The 19509-nt window shown below is 45.3% G+C and overlaps 1 protein-coding gene across 2 annotated transcripts in view; it reads right to left on the bottom strand.

Moving 5' to 3' along the window:
* Positions 1-19509, bottom strand: part of Pou2f3 (POU class 2 homeobox 3) — a 91641-nt gene that overhangs the window by 52992 nt on the left and 19140 nt on the right. For both annotated transcript variants that reach the window (XM_008826003.3, XM_008826001.3), the window contains exon 3: positions 7991-8025. In XM_008826003.3, the coding sequence (XP_008824225.1) occupies positions 7991-8025 (35 nt within the window). The remainder of the gene's footprint in view (positions 1-7990; positions 8026-19509) is intronic.

Raw genomic sequence — 19509 nt, 5'->3', positions numbered from 1 at the left:
TCTGGTCTTATTGCTTGTATTGCAGGCAGTTCACCATCTGAGCTATTTCTCTGGCCCTTTTGTACACTTTTAACAGAAGACTTTGCCAGAGTTCTGTTTTTTGTGGGTTTTGTTTGGTTGGTTGGCTTTGCTCTTGCTGTGCTGGGGATCCAACCAGGGTTCACACATGCTAAACAAATGCTTGCCACTGAACTGCATTTCCAGTCCCACTTTTCTTTTTAATTTTCCTGTTTATTTATTATTTATTTACTTATTTTTTTGAGACAGGGTCTTATTCTGTAGTATAGGTTGGCATTGAGCTCACTATCCAAGCTTGCCTCAAACTGGATGCTCTTTCTATCCAGCTTCCTGAGTGCTTGGGTTACAGGTGTACAACACTATGCCCAGCTCTGCATTTCATGTTAACTGAGGAAATTTTGGTTTCATTTTGCTTGAGCTTTACCAAGAGTGGTTCAACATTTTTGAACAACTCATGGCATTTGAGCTGTCAATGGAATGTAGCAATCCCTGTTTGTATATGTGCCTGTCACACTCAGAGAGGGATAAGCAAACTACTCTCTCATTAATCCTTTCAGAGGAGTGTGCCCAAGGATTTGCTTGCTGGAATATATACTGTTTTTATTGTAAATTGTTTAGCTTTCTCCTTTTTATTCAAATTAGAGCATGATATTAAAAATTTTGTATAGAGGATCTCACTATGTAGCCCTGGCTGGTCTGGGACTTATTATGTAGACCAGGCTAGCCTCAAACTCACAGAGATTTCTCTTCTTCTGCCTCCTAAATGCTGGTATTATACGTGTGAGCCATCATGCCTAGAAGTTCTTCAATTTTCTACAAATTTCACTTTAAGATATTAAAGGGCCTTTTCAGAGTCCTGTTTACGCTGGGTCTGATAAAGAGGAGACTGGGTTTATAGAGAAGGGTGAGTGGATGTGTGGTTTGACCCCTTCAGGGTCCTCTTTTCAGGTTTGCCCTTTGACTAGGAGGACACTCTCTAGCATGCCACCATACCCAGCTCAAGTCTTTAAAACATTTTTCAAAAATTTTTATTTTTATTTTATGTGCATGAGTGTTTCACCTGCACGCGTGCAAGTGCACACGAGTCATGCAATGCCCAAGGAGGCCAAAAGAAGACACCAGATCCCCTGGAACTGGAGTTTGGGATGGTTGTTAGCTGCCAAGCGGGTGCTAGGAACCAAATTCCTGTCCTCTGCAGGAGCAGCCAGTGTTCTTAACATTGATCTTGAGCGAGCTCTCCAGCCCCAACTTTCTAGTCTTTTTCTCTGTGCCTGGTGTGTGTGTGTGTGTGTGTGTGTGTGTGTGTGTGTGTGTGATTCTGCAGTGGGATCTTAGAAAGCTTGTTGTGGTCAGTCATCAAAACCCTATTTCCAATACAGCTCTGTCAGGCTTTTGTATCTATTTTGCAATTTCTTTAAAAATATTTTATTATTTTTATTTTATGTATATGAATGTATTGCCTGCATGTGTGTAAGTGCACCAATGTAATGTAATACCCGAGGAGGTCAGAAGAAGACATTGGATTCCTCTGGAAATGGAGTTACAGATAGTTGTTAGCTACAATGTGGGTGCTGAGAATCGAACTCAGGTCTTCTGTAAGAACAGCCAGTGCTCTTAACCTCTGAGCCATCTCTCAGGCCCTAGTTTTCAATTTCTTTGGTGGGGGGATGTTATGAACTGATGGCCAAAAACCCACTCTACTTCACAGAGCTGCCAATTTGTAGTTTAGTGGCTCCTCTTTCTCCCCTTACCACTCTTGCCCTAGCCCTTTTACTATTTTTTTTTCTGTCTTACTATGTAGCCCTGGCTGGCCTGGAACTCACTATGTAGACTAGACTGGCTTAGAACTCACAGAGATCTGCCTGCCTCTGCCTCCCAAGTGCTGGGCATGTGCTACCATGTCCAACCCCTAGCCCTCTTTTTACTTTAATTTTTGACATAGGATCTCACTAGGTTTCCCGGGTTGGTGTTCAGCCCACTCTGTGGCCCAGGGAGGCTTTACATGTGCTCTACCTCAGCCTCTTGAGAAGCTGGGATTAAAGACCCAGCTACTCCTTTCTATTATCCAGAACCTCCACTCTGGATAATCCTGCTTCCAGCTGGAAGTACAGTTCTGGAATACTGAAGTAGAAAGAAACCATCCTATCTGCTTAATTCTCAGCCTCCCTAAGTCTCTTACGAATGGTCTGGGTCTCCCTCCAGCATGTTGAACCCTCTTCCCAGGGACTGTTTCTGCCTGTGGGACTCACTTAAACTTACTGAGCATGCCCCATGGATATTATTGTACATAGGCTCCCCTTCCCCAAGACGCCTTCCATTTTGCCCCAACTGGGCTAGAAGTGACTGTGGGCGGGGACCATGCTGTTCTCTCCCACAGACCCCAGACAAGTATAGGTTTGTGGGACTAAGCAAACAAACCCAGGCAGTCCCAACTCTGCTGTCTGTGCTCAGCTGCTTAGTACTTGGCTGCTCCTGGGTGTCCCATGGGAGGAGCTTACCCTTTCACCCCAAAGGCCCTCCTGTGCCAACTGCAGACCCTGGTGCTGCCACTCATGTCTCCTTCATGGGCCTTTCCAGGAAGATTCTTCATCATTCTGGATCCTCACAATCCCTTCCCTTAGAACGAATCTTGTTGATTTTAGAGATGATGTTCCATGGAGTCAATTAATTAAACACTACAAATCCACATGCATTTGAGCAGCTAGAGACCAACTCAATGCTATGTAGGGGCACAGAAGGGCAAGTGCTCTGTGCGAGATGGTATGGTTCACAGAGGGTCACAGGAGAGTCTTTTGTAGTACCAGAAAGCTCCAAATACTGCTCAGTTGGGACTAGGTCACTGATTCTCAGCACTGGGGCTGGGACACTTAGGGATAAGGACACTTGTCAACTTGTTTTAGATTCTTATGAGGGCTCACATAATTTGGGGGTATGTGTGGTGGCATACACTTGTAACCCTAGCACTTCAGAAGTGAAGGTAGGAGGATGAGGAGTTCAAGGCTAGCCTTGGCTACATAATGAATATGAGGCTAGCCTAGGCTACATGAGACCTTCTCTCAAACAAAATAGAACAGAAAACTCCCACAGCATTCAAGGCAGCTTCCACCCCTCAGAAGAGCCCTGCTCCTCTTCTAAACTAAGCCCTCTGCTGGGTTCCTCCATTGCCACCACCATGCCCCCCTCTTCTATGCTGCTTCTCTCCTCTCTCTACCTCTCAAGTCCTCCCCAGACCCCCAAACCCTCTCTCCATACTCTCTTTTTTAAGCCGGCACCTCCATCCCTTCACCCTCCTCTTCCTTGAAAGGGAATTCTTTAGTATGGACGTCCTCACTTCCCTAACTTCCACTCCCCTCCACCATGGCTGCCTGGCACCTGCTCTCATCAAAGACTTCACAAGCCATCAACACTGCTCATTTCCCTGCTCAATCTACTAGCCTGCTTTTAAAGATTTATTTTTAATTTTCATTATGTGTATGCATGTGTGTCTGTGTATATGTGCAGAAGTGCAGTTGCCTGCAGAGGCCAGAAGAGGATGTCAGATCCCCCAGAGCTGGAGTTGCAGGTGGTTGTGAGCTGCCCTACATAGACATTGGGAACCAAACTCAGGTCCTTTGCAAGAGCAGTAGGCATCTCTCCAGCCCCTAGCCCACTTTTAGACTTGGGACTCATCTGGGCACACTCCACCTGTCAACTGGAAAAATCTCTCCTGTGTGGACATGCTTCTCTTCCATTCTCCCTTTCACCATCCCTTCTTACAGACATCTAGTCTTCAACCTGTCCCTGAGCATTCCTTCTCCAGACCAGCCCTTGGCTGGTTTTTTGCTCTGTACTCTCTCCCTGGGAATTCTCTCTGAACTACTTCCCTCTTATCACTTCATATAGCTGGAGTCAGTGGTGGCCTCAGTCCTAACCCACCTCCAGTTTTGACTACAGATCCAAACTTTTCATCCCGTGTGGAGCACCTACTGCTCCCTGTCGTCTGTCCTCCTCCTTCCTCCTCCCACTGTTGACAAGCTTGCTCTGTCTCTTGCCTTCTGTTCTCTGAAGTCAGTCACTAACACTCAGGAACCTAAGGTGGAAATCTCAAAGTCACATTCTACTCATCTTCTCTTTTGTTGTCAACAGCCAGGACTTGAAGCCACGTAAAATGGCTCTGAGGATGTGCTTAGCATTTTTGCTTTAGTTCCTGTCTGTAGACTTGCCCACTTCTGCCTATCACAACAGCATCCCATCCAGCCTTTCCTGCTTCAGTCCTTCATCCTTCCTTCCTTCTATGCTCACCTCCACACCACTCCAGCATTCTATCCTTGACCAGTACTAGTTATGTTTGAAATGCCTTATACCCTCCTGCTTCCTCAGGATCCCTTTGATTGCTTTCTACAGTTTAAGTTGACTCTTAACCCCACTTTTCTTATAAGAAAATAAATAAGGCCAGGTGTGGTAGCACATTCAGAAGTCAGAGGGAAGAGGATCAAAAGTTCAAGGGTGGCCAGGAGGTTTGGTGCACATCTTTAATCCCAGCACTAGGGAAGAAGAGGCAGGCAGACCTCTGTGGGTTCGAAGCCAGCCTGGTCTACATAGTAATTTCCACGCCAGTCAGGGCTACATAGTGAGACTTGTCTCAAAAAAAAAAGAGAAAAGTTCAAGGTCATCCTCAGCTACATAGTGAATTCAAGGGCAGCCTGGGCTACATGAGACTTTGACTCAAAAAACCAAAACACAACAAACAAACAAACAAACAAACAACAAACAAACAAAGAGTAGAAGTCAGAATCCAACTCATCAGCCAGACAGTGGTGGATAGGAAACATGAGAGGAGAAAAATGGTAGTGCCATGGTATGTAGGTTATATGGAACATTGGAGATCATCACATCCAAACTTCTACATTTTGTCTATGAAGAAACTGAGGCCAAGAAGGAAGAGGAGCATGTAAGGGCAGCAACTAGCAAGGGGAAGCCAGGACTTGCTTCCATCTAGCATCTGGTATCCTCCGGCTGCCTCTCAACTGTGTTGTCCCTGCCCTGGGACTCAAAGGCAGCTCTGCTCCCAGTCCTTTGGCCTCCCCACAATGATCTCTGGGAAAAAAACTCAGGATATTTTCCTGGTACTGGGAACTTCACAGGCTCAGCATGGTAATGCTGGTGCATGTTGTATGAGCCAACGCCCCTGACTCGTGCAAATTCAGGACTACAGTTCATCCAGCCTCTGGCTATAACCTCTAGTTGTACTAGCCAGCTTGGGGCTTTGTACAGGGGCCACACCAAGGGCAGGGGGCTCTTTCTCCACTCTTAGAAGTCCACCAACCTCTTGTTTGTATGTGAGCACAACCATGCCCTGCCCTCTCCCTGACTCCCTCTGCCTCCTGTTGCCTCCCATTTAGTCATAATGAGGTCACACACTGTTTCTGTTCCCAGGCCTCTCCCCAAAACTGGTATGTATGAATGGGGAGACTGTAGAGGAGGATGCAGCAAGGGAACCAGGGAATAGTGGGCTTTGGAGTCAGAAGAGTGGGTTCAAATCCTGTCCCAGCCAGTTGACCAATTGTGAGACCTCTGGCAAGTTGCTTCATCTAGAAGATCCTTCTGACTACCTGGGAGGGAGCTTCCTCACCTGTAGATTGGGGGTAGCAATGCATAATTACCTCCTAGATCATGGTGGAAATGTCATGAGATAAAGAGCCTATAGGCTTGGTGATCGAGGACTGTGGACCGTCTTTCTTTGCCATGAAGCATGTTGGGGGTGGAGGTGGCTAGACTCTCCTAGACTCTCCATTTCATCTAGCTGTGGAGTGAAAGCGAGTGTGTGTGTATGTGTGTGTGTGTGTGTGTGTGTGTGTGTGTGTGTGTGTGTGTTGGGATCTGATGGCCTTGGAGGATTTTAGATGTGGAGTGCCAGGAGAGTATGTAAATGAGTGTACCTGAGCAGAGCATCTCTCCCTCCAAAGCCCATCCCCAGTTGAAAGCTCTGCCCCTTCTGTTCTTGTTAGTGATGAGAAACCCAAATGTTTCCTAGGAAATCAACTCCAGAGGCCAACCAGTGAGACTCAAAAGGTGTGCAAAGGCTGGGGGCCTCTATGTGGCAGCCTAGGCTATCCAGCACATGGGTTTCTCAAGTTGGATCACATGGCAGCCAAACTCACTGTCTGGTAGCTGACAAGACCACATTTTGGTATGAGAGTCCCTCCTTGGCTGCTTATCCAAGGGAGGCCTATGAGAAGTAGACCTCCAGGCTGAGGGTCCTGAGGGTCTCAACCTGCTCAGTAGTCTCCTCCAGAGCAGCCACAGAATCCTTGGATGCCTTTCTACCATTGAGTTAACTTGATTCAATTTCCCTTTTTGGGGGGAATGGGAGGAAAAATAGCTGAGACAGGCTCTAACTTATACAGCCCAGACTGGCCTCAAACTCACGGCAATCCTTCTGCCTCCCACAGTGCTAGGATTACAGGTGGCAACTCCCATGTCTGCCTGGCTAGAGCTTTGTCTCAGATAAAAATCTCTTTCCCATTTAACGACCTTGATCAAGAGGTTGATTCTGTAGTCTCCCTCTCCATAGTTGTCCCAGAGTTTAATAAACTGCATAGGCTGGAAGCCCTTCCTCATAGCTAACCTAGATCTCTCTTTAATGGAGGCGATGTCTGTTGTTGGTCTCCAAGGGAGAGGGAAAACAGTTGGCCTTCATTTGTTGGCAAATTTCTCAGCCTTCCTGATAAACTGAACTGCAACAGTTGCCTGTCTGAAACGTTTTTGCTTATGACTCTAGATTGTCCTCTCTGACTATGAAGGGATGCTTCTAGAATGAACAGCCTTTTAGGGAATGTTAGTAGTGGCTTTGGATCCCTCTTCAGATGGTAGAAGAAAATATGTAATGCATGTAATATGTATCTGCTTTTGATCCAGTCCTTTCCAGACTTCCATCCAACCCTGGACTGGGAGGGCGTACCAGAGGATAAAGTGGTGGGGTGGCGGGGACGACTGGTGATCATCTTAGACGCCCCCTCACACAGATCCTAAGGTCCATCAGCTAGTGACTAGCAGAAATGGGAGCAAAACCCCAGAATTCCTGATTTTGTGTCTAATTCTTACCCCTTGACCTCACTCCCTGGCCTCCCATCATTGTGTCTAGCCTAGCCTTCTCCTCCCAACAAAGTCTCCCACACCTACTCTCTGCTCCCCAACACACCCCGCTCTACCACCCACTCCCAGGCTTCCCATCAGCCTGTCACCTTGAGAGGCATGTCATCTTCACTCTCCTCTCCAACCATCTGCTGCCATCTTCCAACTCCACCTGGCTCTGTGCAAAGCCTTCCCAAACTAAGTTTAACCTCACCTACCTTGGATGCTTCCAAAGCACCAAGCTAGGGCCTGTGTTGTCCCCAGGCTAGCCACATGTTCCTTTCTCTTTTGAGACAGGATCAAACTTGCTATGTAGTTGGATTTTTGATCCTGCTGCCTTCTAAGTGCTGGGATTGTAGGCACCATGCCACCCTCCTGGGTTTATGGGATGCTATAGATGGAGCCAAAGGCTTCCTGCGTGCCAAGCAAGCACTCTACTGACTGAGCTATATCTTCAGACCAAAGTGCTCCTTTCTGAGTTCTTCCTCTTCCTCTGCCATGGTCCCCGTCAACATGCTTTCCACCAGGAATTTCCTTTGGAAGAACAACCACTTTGTCCCTTGGGGCTCCACAAATTCCTCTCCATGGTCAGTCCATCTTATAGATTCACTGCAACTCAATCAACTAAGCAAGGACAGGAAGAGCTGGGAGGCTGACTTCTGAACTACAGATACCATGAGGGTCATCTGGAGCTACCCAATGGCTGGAACTCTCTAGAGGGAAGACTCCCACCTCTGGATCATGGTGAAGGCAGGGAGGTTGGATTCAGGGTCTTCTAATCCTGAGAATAATCACCTCCAAACTATATGTTCACCTGAATTTACAAGAATAAAAGTTTTCTTCTGACTCAAGTTCTTACCTGTCTGTTGAAATCAAGGCCATTTCGATCATTTCCTGGAAGAGATAACAGATACAAACATATTAGTCCCCAGTGTGATCAGAAGAGATTGACGCGTAAGAGAATGCTGTGAGGGGAGCTGATTTCCCTATGGCCAGCATCTTCCTCCTCACCCTGTTTTCTGGAAACCTTAGGAAAGTCTTTTCCAGGGGAATGGGCAGCCAGAGAAAGTCACCTGGGAAGGCAGGCTGGCTTCCCTAAGGTCACACAGCAAGACAGCGTCCTTTGGGAGCAGAGTTTATTACCAACCAGAATGTCTCTGCTCTGTAGCACACAGCCTATGCCCAAGCAACAGTGTCCCATCCCTCACTGAAAAGCAAGAGCAGGTGCGCCAGGGGCACTAGAGGAATTATCCCGAGGTTAGAAGTCTTCCTACTAGCCCTTCCCTCCAGGAGCCATGATGTCTAAATCATGTCAGATACATAAGTATCTGTCCCTCTGACCCCCCAGTTTTATTTCTTCTTGTGCTCTCCCTGCTTTCTTTTGTTGTTCTTTCTTTCTTTACTTACTTATTTAGTCTTTTTGAAACAGAGTCTCTCTGTAACCCCAGCTGGACTGGAATTAGCTATGTAGACCAAGCTGGCCTTAATCTCACAGAGATCCTCCTACCTCTGCCTCCCATATTAAATACCTCTGGGATTAAAGCACACCCGGCTTATTTATTTTAAAAAATATTTTATTTATTATTTTTATTTTTGTGTGTATAAGTGTATTGCCTGCATGCATGTAAGTGCACCTGTGTAGTGCAATGTCCACAGAGGTCAGAAGAGGCTGTCGGATCCCCTGGAACTAGAGTTATGAATGGTTGTTAGCCACCATGTAGGTGCTGGGAATTGAACCCAGGTCCTCTGCAAGGGCAGTCTGTGCTCTTAACTGATGAGCCATCTCTCCAACTTCCTTGTTGCTTATTTTGTAAAGGCAGTCTCTTGTAGTTCAGACTGGCCTCCCTCCAGAGGATGACCTTGAACTCCTGATCCTCCTGCCTCTGCCTCCTAAGTATTGGGATTATGGGTGTGTACCAATATACCCAGCTTTTTTCTTTTATGATAAATGTTACACTGAAAAAGTAAGTATGTAGAGAAACTTTTTGGTGCAGAAAAAACCTAAACACAGAGACACAGCCATTATTAATATTTTTTGTGTATTTTATAGCCCAAACTCTCTTGGCAGGGTCTCATGTAGCCTAGACTGGGCTCAAACTTGTTATGTAGCCGAGAATAACACTGAACTGTGGATCCTTCTTCCTCTACCTCCTGAGTGCTGGGATTATAGACATGTGCCATGATGGGGATGGAACCCAGATCTTTGGGCATGCTAGGCAACCATTCTGCCAACTGAGTCATACCCCTAGCCCATTTATATCCTTTTCATTCTAGTTTTTCTTTATGGGTATTTCACAATCTGCATAGACTTTAACCCTGCTTTTTTTTTCCAGGGAGCACATCATAAATATGTTATCTTATGCTATTAGGGCATGACTATTTCTCCTATGCTTGTAAACATCATTTTAATTGCTATATAATATTCTATTATTGCTTAAACACATACTTATTGATGGAGGAGCTGCTTCTATCCTTTGTAGTAATAGTTTCCTATTCAGATATCTCACAAAAGCAGAAGCTGTTGTACAACCTTCCTTTAGGCCCCATGAACTATTGACTCTTTAAGTGCAAGGAAAATGGCTGCTTATTAAACACTGTACATTCTAGCCATTGAGATGGCTCAGTGGGTATGGTTAAAGATGCCTGCTGCTAAGCCTGATGACCTGAGTTCAATCTCTGGGACCAACATGGTGAAAGGAGAGAGCCAACTCCAGCAAGTGATCCTCTGAGGAACTGGAGAGGTTCAGGAGTTAAGAGCACCTGCTGCTATTCTAGAGGACTCCAATTGGGTCCCAGCATGCACATTAAGCAGCCCATAACCTCATAACTTCCTATAACTCCAGCTCCAGGGGCTCTGACGCCATCTTCTGGCCTCATCTAGCACACACACACACACACACACACACACACACACACACACACAAAACAAAACAAAAAACAAAAAACAAAAACAAAAAAACAACTTTAATCACTGTGGGGCCAGGCTTGGTGACACACATTTTTAATCCCAGCACTCTGATGGCAGAGGCAGGAGGACTTCTGTGAGTTTGAGGCCAGCTTGGTCTACATAACAAGTTCCAGGCCAGCCAGTGCTGCATAGAGACCCTATTTCAAAAACAGAAAATGAACAAAACAAAAAGTTGTCCTCTGACCTCCAGACGTACCCAGTGACAGGTGCACCAGTCCCCCAAATAAATAAATAAATGCGATTTATTTTTAAAATGTAATGTAAATGTATTTTAAAAACATAGATAGTACATTCATTACCTGGCACTATGCTTAAAATATAATAGGAACTGAACATAACACTGATTAAATGAATGAACAAATTACTGAGTAAATTTATCCAGAACTTTCATGGTGGCTTAGCATGGCATATACTTCCTCATCTGCCTTCCTTCCTGCTGACCTCTCCTTCTTTGCCTTCTGCTGTTTGCTCCTTACTTCCCAGGCACCCTGAGCTCTGGCCACACAGAATCTTCATACATGTCCACCCATTACTACACCCCCCATACACTGTTCCCTTGCACAGCATCAGTCTCTCTCCCCTCGGGAATCCCAGAAGTCTCTACTGGCCATAACTCCCCATTCATCTGTGTGGTTTTCCTGTTAATTTCCTGAGAACTGGATGGTGACATCCATTTCTGTGTCCTCAGGGGTCGTCACAGTTCTTAACACATATCAGAGACGCAAGAAACAGCTGAGAAACAATTGGATGGGACCTAAGCGACTCCTCTGGCACTTTAACTTAAGCTGGTTTTCCTCTACTCTCTCCCCAAGGACAATGGGGCAGTGTCTTCCTGGAACTTGTCAGGCATCTCTGAAGGCTCCTGGGCCAACAGGACAGATCAAAGAATGAAGGGTCCCAGGGTCCAATGAAGGTGAGGTACAAGGTGGTCTGTAGTAGGTGATGTTGAGAGCAGCGAGGCCAGCAAGTAAACACCTGAGGGGAGCTAAAGTCAGGAAGGCCACATGTTGTCAGGCGTGGTAGTACATGCCTTTGATCCCAGCATTTGGGAGGCAGAGGCAGGTAGATCTCTGTGACATTGAAACCAGCCTAGTCTACACAGTGAGTTCCAGGCCAGCTGGGGCTACAGGGAGACTCTGTCTCAAAACAAACTAAACAAATAATAACATTAATAATCATTATCATCATCACCATCATCCTTTTGGGGCTGGAGAGATGGCTCTTCCAGAGGACCTGAGTTCAATTCTTAGCACTTACATCAGGTGGCTTACAACTACCCACAACTCCAGTTCTATGGGGGAATCATCCAAGTCCTCTGGCTTCTGTGGGCACCTGGTACTCATGTTCATAAGCACATAGAGATATGTAGACACACATGTACACATAATTAGAAATAAAAAAATAAACCTTTAAAAATTAAATTATCCTTTTATCACATTGTAAACTTAGCCTAAAGAGGTTTTAAAAAATATTTTATCTATTACTTTTGTTTAATGTGGATAATCATATTGCCTGCATGTATGTAAGTGCACCCATGTCATGCAACGCCCTTGAAGGATGTTGGATCCCCTGGAAATGGAGCTATGGACAATTGTTAGCTGCCATGTGGGTGCTGGGGACTGAACCTGGGTCCTCTGCTAGAGCAGCCAGTGCTCTTAACTGCAGAGCCATCTTTCCAGCCCAAGAGGAAGGTTTCTTAATTTTTGTGTTTCGGTTTTTTTTTTTTTTTTTTTTTTTTGTAGATTTGGCAAAGAGAACTTGTGAGATGGCTCAGTAAGTTAAGGAACTTGCCACTGAGCCTGATGACCAGAGTTAGATCTCTGGGACCCACATGGAAGAAGGAGAGAACCAACTCCTGTAAGTTGACCTCTGACCGCCACAAACACCTACACACACACACACTAAATAAATAAATACTTAGTAAAGAGCAAACTTGCTAATCCAACAAGTATTTACTGAACATACTTTGGTGCCAAGCACTAACTGGGCACAGAGTGCCATGATGGAGGCAGAAGTCTCCGGCCTTCTGTTGGGATTGCTGTCTAGTTCACCTGGTCTCTACGGCTGACTGAACAGATGGTCTGGAGGTGTTGAGGCCAGCCAGGGCCTTCCTTGAGACTGGGCCCCTGGCCCTGGATGCTCCAGGAGAAGGGAGATTAGACATGGATCCCATCCTTAGGTACTTAGTAAGGGCTCAGTTGCCCAGAGTAAATATTGACCTGGCCCCGTTCCATATTCTGATTGCCCTACAAAGCAGGAAGTATGTCCTCTAAGAGACCGGGCTTCCTGCCTGGCTCCCAGCCTAGAAAAGGTATTGGGAACATGCAGGGGTCTAGGCTGAGATACAGGTCTTGTGTATCCTAGGGTGGTCTTGAACTTGCTATACTCACTCAAAAGAGGCATGAGGTACCTTGGCCTGCCTTTCCAGATTTGGCTGAGGGGACTGCCTTAGCCTCACTTTGCTCTTGCACCGGTCTCAGCTTCCCTCCCATCATCCCCTGGACGTGTTCCACTTGGCACCTCTCCTCTCCCAGCCTCCAGGAAGGCTTAGGAAGTGGCACCTGTGAACTTCAGGCTATGACCTGGCTTACTGGGGCTCAGTTACTGCCCAGTGCTCCAGATTAGGGGTACTGGCGAGCCCCTGGCTCCTTTTCACAGAGACAAGAAGGGAGGTGGTGATCATGATGCTCTAAGTATTAGTCCTACTCAGCAGAAACTTATGACGCTACCTTGTGTCAAGATGTGGGGCACAACAAGGCATACTTGGAAAGAATCCCAGACTTGTCATCAGAAGGCTGTGGTCTAGGCCCCAAGCTGTGTGACCTTGGCCAAAACAGGGACCAGCTGGAGCCTCAGGCTTTTCACTGATAAAACAAGGGTATATGTCTTCTTGTCCTTCCCAGGGACACAGAGAGGCCCAAGTGAGACAAGGCTGCAGACGATGCTTTGTCTGTTGGAAGTACTAGCAAAGCTGGGCTCCATGAGTTCAGGGCTATTTCCCTGTAGGTGGTACTTGTGTTTCATTCTTTTTCTTTTCCTTCCTTCCTTCCTTTCTTTCTTTCTTTCTTTCTTTCTTTCTTTCTTTCTTTCTTTCTTTCTTTCTTTTTTTAAAATAAGGTCTTGTGTATCCTAGGGTGGTCTTGAACTTGCTATACAGTCGAGGATGATCTTGAACTTCTGATCCTCCTACCTCTATCTCCCCTGCCTCTCTCTCCCCAGGGAGATGGCTCAGCAGGTAAAAGCACTAGCTGTGAAAACCCGATAACCCGAGTTGGATCCCCAGAACCACGTAAAAAGATGAATGTAGTGGCACACACCTGTAATCCCAGCATTCCTATGGTGAGATGGGACCAGGAGACAGGAGAATCATCTGGAAGCTCCCATGGTGCACTGTCATGCCCAGTTTATGTGGTGCTGGGGATAGAACCTAGGGCTTCATGCATGATTGGCAAGAACTCTACTAACTGAGCAACATCTTCAGCCCTTTTCAATTTATTTTTCGAAACAGGGTCTTTCTATGTAGTTCAGGCTGTCCTTGAACTCATAATCCTCCTGCCTCATTCTCCAAAGTGCTGGGATTACAAGCATGCATGGCCGTGCCTGGCTGTACCATAGTTTTTAGAATCAAAGGTTTGTGCTTTAATTTCTTTCATGAGAGCATGAACTCTTGGAGGCCAAGATTGTCATAATCTTCTTATCTTTGAACTCTGAGTCCCTAACACAAAACCTGGCATCTGCTGAATGACTACCTTTAACTTACTGACTTACTGAAACTGCTGCTAAAACTAACCTATCCAGACCTAAGAATCAACAGGCATTGCCATACCTGCAGCTACTGGAATATGTGTGCGTGTGTGTGTGTGTGTGTGTTTGTGTTTGTGTGTGTGTGTGTGTGTGTATTTCATTCCATTTCCAAGTCCTGGTTCCCTTTGGAAATCTCTTCTGTCCCTTGCAGAAAAACAGGACAGAACACATATAACCAGGAACATTCTTTTTAGAGTCCATGTTGGAGTTCAACATCAAAGGAATGGGGATAAGAGCTAGGATTTTTACACAATGAAATCAATTTCTTGGCCCAATACATTGAACAAATCCAGTGTCTGATACAACAGAATCAAGCATTAGACTTTAGTCAACAGCTTAGGCAAGTAAACAGCATAGATGCTGATTGGATTTGGAAGTGGTTCAAAGTAGAAGACAATATCAAAAAGGAGGTGGCAACATCAGGATTAGGAAACAAGTTGGGAGGCTCTAATAGAAAGCCAAAACAAACAGGATGAAATATAACAGAATGTATGGAAAACAATGCCATGCATTTTTAGACTTAAAAAAAATTAATGATATAACTCAAAGATTGGAAGACTGAATTGTATACTTAGAAATGGTATAGATGGTAAATTTTATGTTATGAATATTTTTACTACAATAATAAGAATTCAGAGCTGGCAAGATGGTTCAGTGGGTTAAAGTACTTGCCATGCAAGTGTGACAATCTGAATTTGATCACTGGAATTCATGTAACCCACATAAAAAGCTGGATGTGGTGGTGTGTATCTGTAATCACAGCACTCCCAGTGAGATGGGAGGCAGAGACAGGAGAATTGGTGGGAAGCTAGGGGGACAGCTAGCCTGGAGTACCCAGTACAGAGGTAGAAACAACAGAGATCCTGCTTCAACAAGGTAGAAGGTGAGTGCCAACTCCAGAAAGTTGTCCTCTGACCTCCATCCATGCGCCATGGCATATGTGAGCCCACTTCATATCAGTCAGTCAGTCAGTCAGTCAGTCAGTCAATCTCTCTATCATCTATCTATCTATCTATCTGTCTATCTATCTATCTATCTATCTATCTATCTATCATCTAGCTAGCTAGCTATCATTTATCTACTAATTCAGCAAAGTTTTGCTCTTGTTAGGGAATTGCTTTGACAAATAAACTGGAAATTTACTTTTCTAATTCATAGTGGATAATCAGCTACAGCAGTCAAATAGCACAGATACTCCCCACTTTGATGACTGTCTGCTACACTGTAGAGCCCAAGAAAGACTTCTGCCAACAATAATGATAGTCAATAGCAAACTGGAACTAAGACTAGAGATAATCACAGCTGATACATGTGACAATTAAAAACTCAAGTGACATATTTTCAGATTCTTAACCATCAAAACCACCACCATGAGAATTAAAATGAGGGATTAGTTTTGTTAAGTGTAATAATGATATTGTGCTTATAAAGGAAAATGTCATTGCGTTCTAGAGGTGCTTACTCCTGTTATTAGGACTGAGAGTTATAATGTCTGTGGTTTATAAGAAAATATTCCAGCACCAAAAGTGGCTGAAATTTGATGGTCATTGAGGGCGAGTGATGAGTGGGGCTGGGGGGCATGGATCATTGTGTCATTTTCTATTTTTGTATGTGTTTGAGAATCTCTACAATAAGAAGTTGTAAAAGAAGACAAAGCTAAAGAAAACACTGCAGAAACCAATGGAAGCAGCAGCTATGGCAAAATGACTGTCATTAAATCCAGTGAGGGGACTGGTCTTGCTGTACAGCCCTAGCTGGACTCACACTCCCTAGGCAGACTAGACCTGCCTCGAACTTGTGGTGCTCCTTCCGCCTCTGCCCACAGTGCTGGGATTATAGGTGTGTTCCACCATGCCTGGCTCAAAACTGTGTGATGAAGGATTATCCCCATTTTTTTCCAACTGAGGGGGCCTCACCTATTAAAGATCTATTGTTTGGGTGAAGGAAGGGTTAAGGTATACTTTACTCAGTGATCTCCTCTACCCCTTTGGGCTCTGTGTTTCACTGTGACCACCACTTGGTTTATTAATCTTTATAAAAAGGGGCTGGGGAGATGGCTCAGCAGGTAAAAGCACTAGCTATCCAAACCTGGAAAACTGAGTTGGCTCTCCAAAACCCATGTAAAAAGCTGGATGCAGAGCACACATCTATAATCCTAACACTCCCATGGTGAGGCAGGAGAGTCATCTAGAAATTCAAATGCTAGCTAGCCTGATGTACACTGCACAGTGGATAAAGGCCCTTGTCACTAAGACTAACAACCTAAGTTTGATTCCAGGACCACATGCTAAAAGAAGGGAACTGATTCCCATGTTATCCTCTGACCTCTACACAGGTGGAATGGCAGGTGTTCATGCCCCCTAAATAAATAAATGTAATTAAAAAATTAAAAAGCAAGTTTCTGAAAAATAAAAATAAATTAAAAAAATACATAGATTAAAAAAAATACAGATGAGCTGGTATGTGATACATGGGCCTTTAATCCCAGCCCTGGAGAGGAGGAAGCATAAGGATCAGGATTCAAGAACATCCTCAGCTATACTGCAAGTTCAAGGCCAGTCTGGGCTACATAAGACCCTATCTCTCTCTCTCTCTCTCTCTCTCTCTCTCTCTCTCTCTCTCTCTCTCTCACACACACACACACACACACACACACACACACACGCACGCACATGTGCGATAATTAATGATAATTCTTTTGTTTGTTTGTTTTGTTTTGCTTTTTGAGACAGGGTCTCCCTGTAACCTTAGCTTGCCTGGAACTCACTACATAGACCAGGCTGGCCTCAATTTCACAGAGATCTGCCTGCCTCTGTCTCCTGAGTGCTGTAATTAAAAGCATGTGGCACCATGATGGCAAATTATTTAAACTATTTTTTTCTCTTGTCCATATGACTAATATTCAATGAAAAGACATTTGAAAGTACCTGGCACAGTGCTTTGTATATTAAGTGCTGAAGTAAACTATTCTTTTTCATTTTCCCCAAATTCTGGTGTGGAAGACAGGCAGGTTTGGCCTGACCCCTCCAAAGAGTAGAACAAGGGTTTGCAGTGGGCCTGATTGAAGCAGGCTTCATCTCAGGGAAAAGGAGAATTCTGCCACAAGTGGAATTGTCCAACAGTGAAACCTGCAGTTTCATAGGAACACTGCTCTGTGTCCCTGGGAATACTCAAGCAGATGCTCCATATTTCAGAGTGATCACAGAGTGATTTTTAAACTAATGGGACAATTTAATAGCATTGAAGGGTAACTCTCAAATGATCTCTAAAATTCTCTCCATCTCTTAAGTCCTAGGACTCAATGCCGTTGATTAAAATATATCAGGGACATTTCTTCTCCTGTCTGGTCCTCCCTGAGTCTCTGTGGATGCTGCAAGGAACTCTCTTTCCATTTCTCTCCTTCCTGTTTCCTTCTGCACAGCACACAACCAAAAGATTAGTGGAGGGAGGAGGGGGAAAGAAGGCTGGGTAGAAAGGGCTCCCAAAGCAAGTTCAGAATCTCCTATTTGTGACATATGTCCTATAGTGGACATCTATGCCAAACTGGAAGGATCACCTTCGAGAGACTCTGCAAGCTTCTTTTACTTCTATGGACATCTGGTTGTCTCTGGGTCAAGAGGTCTTCATGGAGAGAGAGCAAGGAGTGGGGCAGACTCCTTGGAACCCTGGTTCCTTGGAACCCAGGCAGGTTTTTTACTTTGGGGAAGATAAGGTTGATTATTTGCTTCACTTTACAGATGGGGAATTTGAGTTTCAACTATCCCTGAAGCATGCTTCCAACTCTGGAGTCCTGGGTTTGTATGGACCTAACAGTGTGCTGACCATGAGTGGATTCACTGCCCAGACTGTTCAAGAGACAGTCTATATTCCCCACAAAGGTCCCCTGGATTAGTTGATGGGTCACTGTACCTACAGTGACAGAGGCTTGTGTTGGTGTGTGTTAGGAATGACCCTCAGGGTTAGACTAAAGCTCCAGGTCTCCAACCCCAGTGTGGAGTGATTTACCACTCTAGCACAATACAATTCCATCATTACAGCTCAAACTCAGAGGATGTCTGAGCATTCATCTAGGGCCCAGCTTAGCTCCCTAACTCCAACATGGCCCTGCTCCCACACGGTACCCAGGACCTTACCTCTACCAAGAAGTTCCCAACAAAATAAGAGGCCAGGAGCTGCAGTTGGAGGCATTGGGTTAAATATGCAGCCATCATCTTGGTATATAGACCATGGGATTAAGTGATCAAAAGAGGGTAAAAGACATATTGAATTTTTGAGTCACAGGATTCTATATGGACTCCCCTTAGGCCAGGATGGTCATAATAACCAACAAAATGAGGAGCTTCCTCTAGCTCTCCTCCCCTTGGCATCTGATGGATATTGGACCAGCAGTGACCTATGCTGCCTGGCTAGGCCTCCCCAATACCAGGAACTGGGCATTGGCTCCCCAGGAAGACCTACTCGAACCTCTGAGCCAAAGGAGTCAACAGCCCAGCCTGGCAAGGCCTCCTGCTTTGCAAGGCTTTGGTAGCACAGGGATGTGATTTTGCCTGGGGAGCAATTCTCTGGGTGAGGAGGTGGAACCACAAAGTGTTCAAGCAGGATTTTTCACTTCTGCCTGGTAAACAATGCAGGGAGCACCGGCAATGAGACTCGACCTCTCCCATTTCTGGATGGTTCTCAGGAGCTCTATTCCCCAGTATAGCCCAGTAGGACTTCCAGTGACACTTTAGGGTTATTTGGCAACTTGCTGGTACTTCCTCAAATATCAATTATGAAGCTGTGCCCTTGGAAAGACTCCTGAGGAGCCAGTTAGTGCAGCACACCCAGGGACTTTCAGCTTGGTCATTTAATCAAGTCTACCCCAGATACTATGTGTCTGTCTCTGTCTCTCTGTCTCTGTCTCTCTGTCTCCTCTCTCTCTCTCTCTCTCTCTTTCTCTCTCTCTCTCTCTTTCCCTGAGGCAAGGTCTCATGGAGCCTGGGCTGGCTTTAAACAGGATACGTAGTCAAGAATAACCTTGCTCTTCCTGCTTCTGCCTCCCAAGTGCTTCCTGCTTCTGCCTCCCAAGTGCAAGGCATGTACTACCACATCTGGGAATCAAACTCAGGGCTTTGTGCAACTGAGCCACATCCCCAGCTCAATGTCTGCTTACCGTTTTGGTACTTGAGATTCTTTCAGGGTCAGCAAGATGGTTCAGCAGGTAAAGGCCCCTGCCACCAAACCTAAAGACCTGAGTTTGATCCCTGGAACCCACATGGTGGAAAGAGAGAACTAACTCCTGAAAGTTGTCCTCTGACCTTCACAAGTACTCCCCCCTCCTCCCATGCACACAAAATAAAAATGTAATAAAAAATATTTCTCCAATGAACATGGAAGTATGGCCTAATTTTCAAAGTTCTGTCTAAGAGAACACATTATAAACTGGTCTCTAGGGTCACTTCCAAGGAGGTTTCACACTGGATTTACAGCAAATGTTTATCTCCCTAGCCTTTGATTTCCCTTAAATATGAAAGCAAAAAGTTTGTACTTCCATTCCTGCCACCTCCATTGCAGGAGGAAATGCCCAGAAGGAGCTGAGGGTGTGGATAGTGATGAAAAGTTCTATG

This window comes from Nannospalax galili, unplaced genomic scaffold (genome assembly GCF_000622305.1).
Source record: "Nannospalax galili isolate Female #2095 unplaced genomic scaffold, S.galili_v1.0 scaffold229, whole genome shotgun sequence".
NCBI lineage: Eukaryota > Metazoa > Chordata > Mammalia > Rodentia > Spalacidae > Nannospalax > Nannospalax galili.
The sequence above is the reverse complement of the archived record's forward strand: the minus strand, read 5'-3'. Positions and strand labels throughout refer to the sequence as shown.